Source organism: Merops nubicus, unplaced genomic scaffold (genome assembly GCF_000691845.1).
Source record: "Merops nubicus isolate BGI_N331 unplaced genomic scaffold, ASM69184v1 scaffold9495, whole genome shotgun sequence".
NCBI lineage: Eukaryota > Metazoa > Chordata > Aves > Coraciiformes > Meropidae > Merops > Merops nubicus.
Genome location: NW_008607614.1, coordinates 31684 through 44602, shown reverse-complemented (window position 1 = coordinate 44602; position 12919 = coordinate 31684). Strand labels below are relative to the sequence as shown.

Genomic DNA, 12919 nt, shown 5'->3' with positions numbered 1-12919 from the left:
TTTTTTTTTTTTTTTTTTTTTTTTTTTTTAATCTGTGCACCGGTAAAAGTAAGAGGCAAGACTCACAGAGCGCTGTAAGCTCCCAGCTCTGACTTCTACATTTGGAGGGCATGACCCAATATCCACAGGGACAAATGGGTACATATCTCAATTGTACAGAAGCATTCTAATCTTATGTAGAAAAAACTGCTTATTATTTATCTTGCAGAAAAACCTTTACTCAGACAAAATGTCAAAGGCATATTGTGTGGTAGGCGTAGAACAAGAACCTCTGCTTTTCACTCTATCAAAACCACAAGTGATACTCTTGGAATGACAAACAAGATGCAAATCTGCATTATGTGTGGAGTGTACTGGCAGTGGTGAGACTGGATCTCACAGCCCTATGTTACCTGGGAGCTGCCACTCTGTGGAAAAGAACTGTTGGGAAAGCAAAAACAATGGAGTAGTAGACATCCATTTTTAAAGAAATACTGTGTGAGATAAACAGGTCAAGCTTGGTCAGTCCCTGAGCAGGGAAAAACAGGCATGGAAAGGCTCTAAGGTTAGAGCTGGAAATTTGAAAGATGAAAGGACTGCTTTCAAAGGAGGTTCACGAAGAATGAACAGAGGAACAATTTTCTTACTCCAAGATTTATAACTTGTGGACTGCCTAAGGTTATGAAGCTCCTTTTTTCCAAGTGTCTTTGAACTGCATATGGAGCTGGAGTGTACAGTATCCAGTACAGTTCTGTACTGGTGATGGAGTTGGCTAGGTGGCTGGTCCTAAAACATCTGATTTAATAATTTCCATTGCATAGTTTTGTATGGCTGGTGCGTAGCTTCCTTAGGGAAGAAGATAGAACATATATGTATTCCATTGGGCTCTTTCTCTTCCCTAGCTTTTAGGATTGAATTATCGTCCCCCATAGAACTGAGAAGCTGAATATTAGCTGCTTTGGTGTACTGCTATATGGCTGTGCAGTTGACAGAGGTGTGGACATGAAGCAGTACATCTTCAGTGGGATAGCAGAGCCTGTGAAAAGGAAATTGGCTTTAAATACTTCAGCAGCCAGTGTAGAGCTGATGCTAGAAGTTCCTAAAACTGTCAGAGTAATCCCATCACACCGCTTACTTCTGAGAAGGGAAATAAAGCTATACCTAACAGTTTTGCTTTGTTATCTTTAGGATGAGAATATTTGCATTTAAGTTACTAACAATGAGGGCTGATGGACTAGAGGGTGTTTGGGTTTTTTTGGTTTTTTGTTTTTATTTTTCTAGCTAGTACAATTGCTACATTCACACTGAGGAGCCAGTTCAAATTTTTAGAGGGGAACAAATTCCTCTGATCTGTAAAACATAAGTTTTTGAAACTGATTCACACTGCCTGCATGTATTAACTCTCTTAATTCAACTACACCATAAATTAAACCTTGGGGAAGTAGTATGGGATGGACAAGACAGCAAAACACTAGTGAATGGAAGGATGGTCACAATCTTATGATCTTGAACCAATCTCCGTTAACTTTGCTGTATGTTAGGCTTCCCAGCTATAAACTGAGGGTAAAATTCATATTTCCTGGAGATCTGCTGTTTGACGTCATTCCAGTGTTTTAGAAACATTAGAGTGAGATGCAGAGCATCATCATTATCTGCTTGCTGGTTATCTGAATATACTGGAGGGGAAATAAATGCATGAATGTGTTAAAATAGGCTGTAATTTCTTTATGATGGCTTAGGCGGGATTCCAGTTGCTTTAAAACATGTATTTAATTAATACCCATTCTTTTCAAGCACTGCATCCCAGCCAGGAGCTGATGTTGTATTTGCTTTGCTATAAACATAATAGGATAGCAGAAGAGAAGGCTTATTTTAAGCTTCTTATGGTTATTTATGAAATAAATGTTTCCTGATCCTGCAGGGAAGAGGGGGGAAATAAAGCAAGTAAGTCATATCTGGAGTAGGACAACACCACCTTGAACAAGCCAGCCCAGTTTCAGTGTCACTGAGACTACTGGAAGGGTCAGAGCTACATTTAACTGTCAGCTGCAAACATACTACTTTGTGAGAAGCCACAGATGGAGCTAGACATGCAGGTCTGGGAGCTTGGCTTGGGCCCAAATTGAAAGGAGAACTAAGGAAGCAGCAGCCTGGAGAGAAAAGAACATCCCTGCTGCTGCCCCCAGATGGATACTAGTTAGTGCCCTGGTTCCTGTCATCACGGCATCACAGAATAGGTTGGAAAGGCTATCTGGAGATAGGTAGGAGTTGGAAGGGGCCTGTGGAGATCATTTAGTCCAATCTCCCTGCTAAAGCAGGTTCACCGAGAGCAGGTTGCATGGGAATGTATCCAGGCAGGTTTTCAAAGTCTCCAGAGAAGGAAAGCTCATGACCTCTCTGGGCAGCCTGTTCCAGTGCTCTGTCACCCTCAAAGTACAGAAGTTTCTCCTTATGTTAGGTGGAACTTCTTGTGTTCAGTTTGTGCCCAGTGCCCCTTGTCCTATTGTTGGGCACCAGTGAAAAGAGACCGGCCCCATTCTCTTGACCCCCACCCTTTAAATATTTAAAAGCATTGATAGGATCTCTCAGTCTTCTGTTCTTCAGGCTAAACAGGCCCATGTCTCTCCCTGTGTCTCCCTGCCATCTCTCTTGAACTGGGAAGCCCAGAACTGGACACAGTGCTCCAGCTGTGGCCTCACTAGGGCAGAGTAGAGAGGGAGGAGAACCTCCCTTGCCCTGCCTCATCTTAATGCACCCTAGGATACCACTGGTCTTCTTGGCCACAAGAGCACACTGTTGGTTCATGGTTAACTTGTCCATCAGGACTCTCAGGTCTTTCTCCATGCAACTGTTCTCCAGAAGGTCAACTCATAACTGGTGCATGGGGTTACTCCTCCCCAGGGGTAGGACTTCATGGCACAGGGACCATGTGTGTTGCAGGATGCTGAGCAGCACCAGTCTCTCAGGTGTCTTGCTTCACAGGCATTGTTTCATACAAGGTTGTGTCTCCTGCTTCTGATCATACCAAATTGCTGTTAGCACCCATTACCCCTGTGGATGGACTGAGACACAGGGCATCTCAGAGCCTTATGTGGTCTCGTGGCTGTACATGTCTAAGCTAGTCCCTGTGCCTGCTGTGACATCCGAGGCCAGGAGTAGGAACAAGGAGAGGTTCAGAGTCCTGCCCTCTCAGACACTTATCCTTGGCTCCATGTGCAGTTGGTAGAGAGCAGCTGTTGTGATGCCTACAAGGAGCAGGCACAATACACCATGCCTGCTGACCTGCCCTAGGCAACACTGGAACTTTGTAGCAAGACATGGAGTCAGAGGTAGATCCTTGATGATTAAAAAACCGGGCTTCATATTCCACAAGTGGATTAAAATGATGTCTAGTTTATGCAGGTGACGAGCACGCAGCATATGGAGGATGAGTACTCTTTCCATTATTGCGGTCAGACATCCCTACTCTGAGTTTATAAATCAAAAAATCCTGTGTATCAGATTTTCATATTTAAGCAATATAAACACCTGGGAGCCAAATAACATTTCTACGAAGTCTTAAAGTTGCAAAGGTTTATAACAAGGGCTGGTGGGCAGAGCAGCTAAATCAGCTTATCGAAATGAGATAGGCAGCAGTGAAACATAAATGATGCAGTGCCTGCTTGTGCACACCACCACTTCTGAGCCAATAAATAAGAGATTCTGTAGTTCTTGAAAAATGCCCTCTAACTTTCATTAGCTAGCACTAGAAGTTGATGGCTGTGGACATGGAATTATTTACTTCCAAGTTTCTGTTTTCACTCTGTATTTGTTGGTCAGTCCGTTGGCTGGTTGGTGATTTCTTTTGGTGATGTTTTATTTAAAAAAGAAAAAAGGCCTTTTTTTTTTTTCTTCATGTTATGAAATAGCAGTTTTCTTGGATGCCGTAGCAGATACAACATGGATTGGTCATCAAAACAAAGTGGTAGGGAAGAGAAAATTCTTCTATTGGTGTTGCACTGGAAATCTCTTGACCATCAGGAAATGAGAAGCACGCAATCCTTGCCACTGATCAGTAACTACTACATCATAAACAAAAGGTTTTTAAAGAAGGGAAAAAAGAGCTTAACAAACTTTTTGGTCCCTCATCTTCCTTTACATTAGTTTTAAACAGAAATAACTCTGCAGGCATCTGATTTACTCAGGTCAAAAGGAGAACAGGGCTTTTCTCCATCCAGTTTTTCTAGTACATTTTCATGTCTCAGTTGTGTCACCTTTTTTTGCTAGGCAACATTACACAGCTGTAAGACTAAGCTGGTTGTATTAAGGTAATATATGTGACAGTAATGAATCGGACCCTTAACAGATCTAGAGCTTTCACAGGGACATAAGCCAAGGCACCAACAGACAAGCAAAACATCCATCCAGATGTTGATGAAACATACAGTCCTTTTATAGTTTGGTTGAAGACCAGGCTGTGTCATTTAACTAAGGGCAGCCATAATACTGCAAACAGAATTGAAAGTGTTACTCCAGCTTTCATTAAATAAATTGTCTCTGTTGTGGCATGTGCAGACTGTTAGAAACAGGCTGAATTAAAGCCCTGATAGTCTCTCATCCTCTAACACTTTGTTTTAACTGGATCAACTCTCTGTTCACTTAGATATATTACTGTGTTTGTTTTAAAGCCATACTTTTTTTTTTTTTTTAGTCGGTGGCTAAGCTCATGTTTATTTGAGGCTTCAGAAGAGTATATTTCTTTGCCAGTGGAGAATCTGTGTCAGCTATGAATGACAAAAAAGGAAAGCTGACTCATGGCAAAGATTTTAAACAATTCAGTGGGAACATCTGAGAAATAGGAATTTATGCCCTACCATGGTAAGGCATGTGGACTGTGGGCTAAAAACGGATAGGGCATAATTCCACTGAAGCTACATCAGGAGTAGCTTTTATTCTTTGAGGCGAGGCAAGTGGTTCTTGAGTGAAACACATATGGCCCATGAAAGGAACACATCCAAGTGCTCAGGTGAGGAAAACTGCCCACCATCCAAGGGAGAATTTTGTTCAGAATGAAAGCAGTCTGGACCTATCTTAAAAGGAGTGGTCAGCTCTGAGTGTTGGGAAAATAGGCCTGTTAAGCAACTTGTTATTATGGGCTGTCTATCATGAATTTATAAAATGTTGGTAGAAAGTGAAAGCATCTTTCAAATAAGAAAAGTTATCTTTGTGTTCTTTGCTGTTTATGTTGGTGAAGTTTTAGTTTGGATTCTATTTTAAGTAGTTATTTATAATGATGACTGTTAACTTGCACTTTTTTAACCTCAGAGATCCTGAAGAGCTTTTACAGATTACATATAAGATTACTTTATTGACTTTATTCGTATGAATGCACAGGAAATCTTGAGTCTATGAAGATCCATTCCTATAGCACCTATGGCACAGCCATCCAAAACCCAGTCTAGATCCAATGTGAAAGGCTTCTTGTTTTCTTAGCTAGGCACCATGGCTGGAAAGATGCTTCCCCTTAGATTCTAGCTCTTAGGGGACTGTTTTAATTTGTAACACATAGTGTGATGTTTTGCCCTCTGAAGGAACATAAACGTGGATTTCTTCAGTCCTGAAATTCCCTGTCTCAAATTCCATTTTTCTTCTCACTGCTAATGCATGTAGACAATTTGCTGCTAATATTGAAAATGTGAACTGCAGTCTTGACGGCCGTGCCAAATCAGAGGGCCAGGCTGGCAGCCTTTGCACTCTTCAAGGATTGTCCCTTGTCTGTGATCCATAAAGTTTGTTTCTTTTTCTCCAGTTAATAAAGTATGTCAGAAACAGAGCTCACTAAAAATGTTCGAGCTCTTATTTTGGGCTTGAAGCAAGCTGTCTTACTTTTAAAGTGAACTAACTTTCCATTTTTCAGTACTTCTTCTTTGCTGGTGGTTTCAAGCTTTAACTCTTCACATAGTGTAAGCTAAAGTCTGCAGAGGACATGCGAGGTGAGCAGCTGTCACTGTTGTGTGGGAACATGTCTTTGTGGTGAATTTATTGGGACCACTTTGTGTTTCTCTTTGCCCAGGGAAACCGTATGGTGCAGATGACTTCCTCCCTGTGCTCATGTATGTGTTGGCCCGCAGCAACTTGACTGAAGTCCTTCTAAATGTGGAGTATATGATGGAGCTCATGGACCCTGCTCTGCAGCTAGGCGAAGGTAGAGTACAGCATTTGCTTCTGGGATATTCACTTTGGAAATCATTGTTTAACTGAGCTTCAGTGTTTGTGCAAGTGGGGCAGCAAGGCTCTGGCTAGGCTTTGTGGATAAGCTTTGGACAAGCTTTTGAAATCTGAGGTTCTAAAATTACTGTCAGACACCCTAACTGTTTTCAGCAGTGAAATGCCCTTAGATACCAGCTAGAAAGGCAGGGACCCAAGCATAAAAGAGAACTGAGTTGCTGGATTAGTAAATTAAGCAGAGGTATCTAGTGTTCCTTGACCCAAAGGCTGAAAAGTTAAAGCGCCTTTGCCTAAGATTAAACTGCATCCATTGTGTGGACACTTTTATTTGTTCCAGTGAGAGAAGAGCATACTTCTTAAACGACATTGTATGCCTGGGACCACACATCATTCTCTTGATCACTCTGCTCTTGAGTGATCCCTTTGACAATGTTCTCTGGCTCAGTATCATAGCAAGGCAGAGAAAGCAAAGCTGGGTTAGAGTGGAAAACTGGGTTTGGGTGTGAATAGAGACCTCTGCTATTAGAGGGTTAAACACCCCAGGGAACTGTGGGCTTTTAGTTTCTTAAATATAGCTTTGGAAGCAAATGCTAAGATCAAACTGGCTAAATAACGATATCAGAAAGGAGACTGGGAATAACTGCAGGTATGGGGAACAGGGCAAAAAAAAACAAAACAACATGTCAGTGAGGGTAGCTCTGAGATGGCAAAGTGCAGGGCTAAAATGGAAACTGGCAAAAGTCAACTTGAGTCAGGCCTTTCAAAGTTAAGCAGCAAAAGGTGATTCAGGCACAGAAATAGAAGAAGAAGAAAAAAAAAAAGGAAAGTGTAAGGGAGGAAAAATGTGAAATTACATCAGATCAATACATAAAATCATTTAAATTTGGCCTCCAAATTAATAATTTACCTTGAATAAATTTTATAATAGTGATGTTGACTACTGGGGCAAAGGCAGGGACAGGTGAGGGGGAATGACTGTGTGGAAATGAAGATACTGGAAAGCAGAAGAAAAACTAATTCTTAAAGAAGATGTAATGAATTCCTGTCATGGGGGGCTGGGAGATCTTCCTCCCTGCATTCTGAGGGAAGGGATACACCATGTCGCAGGTCACATCATGGGCGCTCCTGACTGCCAGAGCAGCAGAAATACTGAAAGACAGATGAGGGAGGTTAGTAGCTACATTTAAAAGGGGAGGAGCAGTGGCACCTGCAGGCATGTCTGTTCTGAGCAACACTGGGGGTGGGAGTGAGGGAAAGGATACGTTTTAGGTGTATTGCAGACTTACATAGCTATGGGACTTTGCTGTTTGGATCCACCCGAGTACAGAAGAGCAAATGGCAATGTCTGGTCTCTCCTCGGCTACAGCAAACTTTGACGGTGTTCTAAAATACAGTTCTGTCTCAGCCGCCGCTCCTGGGGAGCCCGCCAGCGCCCGAGGAAGGGCCACGGCAGCCCAGGCAGGCCGGAGCGGGCTGCGGGCGGTCTCGAGGTGCCATCTAGAGGCAACTTCAGTTATGACGAAAGTTAATAAAAACCGGGAGCTCCGCCCAGCTGACGGGCAACTCTTATTTCCCCTTGCGGAGGGAATCTCTGACTTTTCCCCTCTCTTCGGAGGGGACCCTGGCGCGGGCCGGCAGAGCAACTGGAAAACCGAGCACTTGTAAGGCAGCCGGTGCTGGGGCAGCGCCCTGACACGGGGCTGCCCCGCAACCAAAGCAGCAGCTCCCTCATATTCACCTCTGTCCTCTTATCAGGGCCTGTCTTCATCTCTGTTGATGAAGCCTGTTCATACCATGGTCCAGCTGCTTCTCTGACTGTTGGTTATTTGTTACCTGCTGCAGCCAACACCATAGCAGCCAGGGAGTTTCTGGGGGAAGAAGACTGGCTGCAGACTGTCGCTGCTTTATCCCCTTTCTCTGCTTTATCAGGATTTATCCCACAACCCTAAACAGCCCAGGAATTCCTCTCAGCCAAATGCTTGGGCCCCCTGTCTGGTCAACAGAGATGGAGGGAGGAGAGGGTGACTTGTCCTTGCAGGTCTAGGCCTTCAATGGTGCTGAGCCCACAAGGGACCCAGACTCTAAATTGTCATGTAAGTCTCAACCGTATCCTGGGTTGCATCAAAAGAAGCGTGGCCAGCAGCTCAAGGGGGGTGATTCTATCCCTCTGGTGAGACCTCACCTGGAATACTGCATCCAGCTCTGGAGTCATCGGCACAGGAAAGACATGGACCTGTTAGAGCAAGTCCAGAGGAGGGTCACAGAAATTATCAGAAAGCTGGAACATTTTTTCTACAAAGGCTGAGAGAGTTGTGGTTGTTCAGCCTGGGGAAGAGAAGGCTCCAGGGAGACCTTAATGTGGCCTTTCAATTTATAAAGACAGAGAAAGGCTTTTTACCAAGTCCTGCAGTGACAGGACAAGGAGCAACGGTTTTAAACTGAAAGAAGATAGATTTAGGTTGAATATAAGAATGGTTTGGATGTGGTCTGTGCCTTCAGCCTGTTTTTTCTTCTAGGGCATCTACAACTTCAGCATTCTGGGCAGTGACTTTGCTGCGAAGCAGAAGGGGGTGGAGGACACTTTGGTGATTAGGTTTCCTTTCTCTTGGGTTACTTTCGGACACTGCTGCACTCCCTGCCTCGAGGCAGGCAGTGCAAGCATTAGACATCTGCTACTGCACAGGCACAAGCAGGCAGGATGGAAGTGGAAATGGATGGCGCATGCAGGTGTGATGTTCAAACACAAGACCTCCTCCTTTTGCAGGCTCTTATTATTTAACCACCACCTATGGGGCCCTGGAGCACATCAAGAACTACGACAAAATCACTGTCACACGGCAGCTGAGCGTGGAGGTGCAGGACTCCATCCACCGCTGGGAGCGGCGGAGGACGCTGAACAAGGCCCGGGCCTCCCGCTCCTCGGTGCAGGTAGCTGGCATTTCTTTCTAGAGGAAAAAACCTGGAAGGTGAACGTGCTCTCTCTGTACTTCCTGATTTTTTAATATGATGATAATTGTAAAACAAAGTTATCCCAAATCACTATTTAAAAATGAGATAATGTACAGTGCAGGTTTTCCAAATCTTAAAAAAAAACACATCTCATTTGAGATACATATTATTTAAAAAATGCATTTAGACTTCTGTCTTGAAATACCCTCATAATGATATAATGTTCAGTATGACTGCAGAGTGATTTTGTTGTTCATTCTTGAAGGAGGCATGCTAGAAGCCTTTGCTTGTGGAGCACTACAGCTGGGAGGCACAAAGGCCCCCAGCTCCATGTCTGTAGGGCCTAGGGAAGTCCTGTGCTAAGCTGAGATGCAAACAAGATATGCAGGGGTGGTTTCTAGGTGGCATAAAGATGTAGGAGGATCCAAGACATCCCAAGGGCCAGTCAAAATGTCTTCCGAGCCTGGTTTCTGTCTGGCAGCGGGGCAGACCCAGCAACAGCTGTCTGGATTTGAAGCCCATGCTTGGCAAAGACCTCCTCATGCACCAGTGGGAGACAGTCCCAGGAGGGATGGGTGCTCTGAGCCTTCAGCCGTGGTGAGACTGAGCACAGGACCAGGCAGGCAGGGTGCCCTGCCAGCCCCGTGTCCTGTGATCAAATTGTCACCCACAGGGAGGCAGCAAAGGCCACGTCTCAGGTTCTGTAAAGTCTTCACAGTGCAAAACTGAAAATGATGAGTGCCAAGGGGAAGGCCAGAGGACAGTCTCCCGTGGGGTAGACACGGTCCATAGAGCCCGTGAAAGCATGGGGCTTCACGCGTTTCCCATGCTGCAGTCAAAACAGTCCCTGGCCATCTCAGAATGTGTGAATGGTGGCTGAGTCACATCAAATATCCATCCAGCCCCAAGTTCTGCTCTGGCAGTAGCTCATAGAGAGTACCTAGCATGGAGCATAGTAGCTGGGCAAGCAAATGCTACGTTTCCACAGAAGATTCCCAGCACCTCCAGCAGCATAACAGCTGTTTTCCATTCCTTTGAATGAAGGGTAATACCAGAGATATGTGAGCCCATCCTGATGGAGGCAAACAGTTTGCTGAGGTGCTTGCAGGTACCTCTGTACACCCCTCTGGTTACCTTACTCATCTGCAGTGATATTCCATAAAGGCAGTTTGGAAACCCATAGTCCAAATATTTAGCAAGTCTCACTGCTGCTGGGGAACCTGAGTACTTTCTCGCCAAAAAGGTTGGGAATTTTTTTAAACTTCACAGACACAAATTAAACACGCAAGTTCCACTGTGGCTGAAGGTTCTCTAGGTTCTGTTTCTCATAAGTTTGACAAGGGGAAAGTTGTCCCAACAGTCATTACTGCCTGAAACAAGATAAAAGTAAATCAGTCTTCTCAACGTAACTTCTACTGTTTCCTTACTGATGAAAGGAAGTTTGGAGGACACGCTCTGAAGGTGCTGTTTGGGTGATGGAGTTACAAGGGTCACCACAGGTTCTGTGGGATGGGGTTTTCAGGCCACATCTCTGAGGTTTTTGATTTGTTATTGTAGTCTGTTACTTCGTTGCATCCTGTTTCTTCAGGAGCTGTAAAAAGGTGGGAGAAGGACCTGCTGCAAACTTCTCACTAAGGATATTCAACAAAATCAGAAGAAAACTTTACTTTACATGCCTTTACAGGGCTAATTATTTTGTTAAGTGTTTGTTAGTTTAAGTCTTTTCTTAATTTGATTAAGCAAATTTGACTCAAAGATTGTTTGTCAGAGGGGAGAAAGGAGAGAATAACTAGGGCATTGGAAGAATGATTGGAGGATGTTTGGGAGTGTTTATGAGCTCTAGGCAGCTAGAGCTTTAAGCCTGAATTCTGCCTCCTTCAGTCCTGAGTCACTGTTCACTGCAAGATCTATCCTCATGTTTCTCCTCAGGATTTTATCTCTGTCTCCTTTCTGGAAATTGGTGCTCAGTCAAGGACACTTGCTTCCCGGAATGACACCACAGCTGAGAAACTGAGGCAGCAGTGTGCTGAAAAGTTTGAAGTCTCCCATCCCAATGACTACAGACTCTTTGTTTATGTTGACGACCAGTGGCTGCAGCTGGATGAAGATGCCCTTCCTCACCATATCAAAGCTTCCCTGTTGAAGAGTGAAACCAAGAAAGATTTCCACTTTGTTTATAAACCAATAGACCATAAAGTGCCACCAGTTCCAATTGTCAGAGAGTCAGACTTTCCCTAAGGTCCATACTGCTCTTTTGTTGTGTTTGCTGTCATCCTGGAAGGGCTGGATAGTTTATCTTGTGAGATGCTCCAGAGACCTGCAGATACCAGAGGATGGCCTTCAACACAGGACAGATGTGCTAATCGTAGATGCTGTCTGAATACAGGGAATTTCTCAGCAGCATTCATTTGCAGAAATAAAAGGAGCATTCAGGAGAACATTCATCCTCTGGAAAACTTGAAGTATTAAACCTCAGAACCTCCCACTGGCAACCAGCTGACATCACAGAATGTAAATGGACAGTGGAGAAAATCCAGAGATCTTGCAGAAAAGTGGACATTTACTCCATAACAAATTATGGCAGGTGTGAATCACCTTTATGCACAAGGCCTGTGAAAGGTCTGCACACACCTCAATCTGTTTGGAGGAAAGATTGTGGTTTTGCCTTGCAGTGCCTGCTCACCCAGTCTGAATAGACTGAGACTTGTTTGGTGTATTCAGAGGAGCAGGATTGCCACCTGTAGCAGAACTCCATCTTTATCTTGCTGTCTATGATATGTTATTGCCTTTGAAATCCACATAATTACAGACCAAGCAAGAGGATCCTGTGCGTTCACTAAGAATACATTTTCTGCCACCTGCTTGTCACTGAAATCAGGTAGCACAGGCATTTTCATCAGTGCATTTTTTTTAAAGATTGAAACTCTTCACTATCAGTTTTACATGTACAGCAGTTTTAATCACATCGGTTGTATGATATAGTGTCTTATTAATCGTGTATTTATTTCCATGCGTGATATGGTGCATTTATTTTAAAATAAGCATTTGTAAAGAACTTAATAATTTGCCCACTGTAGCAAACCAGATTAAAATTTAAAGGTCAAAAAGAGCTAGAATTAAATACCTGTCCCTTTTTACCCAGATGTCATTTTGTCTAGTGGCAAGTCCCCACTAGGTTTTTACTTTAATAAATTCAGGCTGTTGCAGACAGAACTTGCTAGTTCTCCTTAAGAAAGGGTGTTTTATTGTGGGCTTTGCTCAAAGCTGCTCTTGTTCACTCCCACTAATGCTCAAAAAAAGGACTGGGACACTTTAGGCCAAGTTGCCCAAGGTTGCCTTACTTCTGAAGCTCCAAAGATGAAATGATATGGCATAGAGCTGGTCACTCTGTCTGTCGGGCTTGAAATGTCTGTGTTCTCCATCTGTAGCGTGCACTGGACAGATCTGCACACAGACAGCAAACCAGTGCTGTGCCTCTGCCAGCTCGGGCTGCACGTGTCTTGCCAGGAAAGGACAACAACCAAGAATGAGGAACAGGGAATAGAGCAATCTTGGTTTCAAGGACATCATGTGCAGAGCTTGCAGTGTGTGACAACGGTACTGAGTTGACTCCAAATTCATGGTTATTTCTGCTCACATGCAGCTGTCAGCACCTCTGCCCTGCCTCTGGGCCCGACACACGCAGGATGTCAGAGCTGAACCCCTTCCCTCATGCTGGCTCCTGCAGGGCAGCGTGCTCCTGCTGGGAGCTTATGCTGCTCTCAGGGTGGCACTCGGGATGCTG

General features: G+C 44.2%; 1 protein-coding gene across 1 annotated transcript in view; it reads left to right on the top strand.

Annotated features, from left to right (window-relative positions):
• Positions 1-11373, top strand: part of RIN3 (Ras and Rab interactor 3) — a 49428-nt gene extending 38055 nt beyond the window's left edge. The window contains exons 8-10 of the mRNA XM_008939994.1: positions 6032-6163; positions 8951-9114; positions 11065-11373. Coding sequence (XP_008938242.1) covers positions 6032-6163; positions 8951-9114; positions 11065-11373 — 605 coding nt within the window. The remainder of the gene's footprint in view (positions 1-6031; positions 6164-8950; positions 9115-11064) is intronic.
• The last annotated feature ends 1546 nt before the right edge of the window (positions 11374-12919 follow it).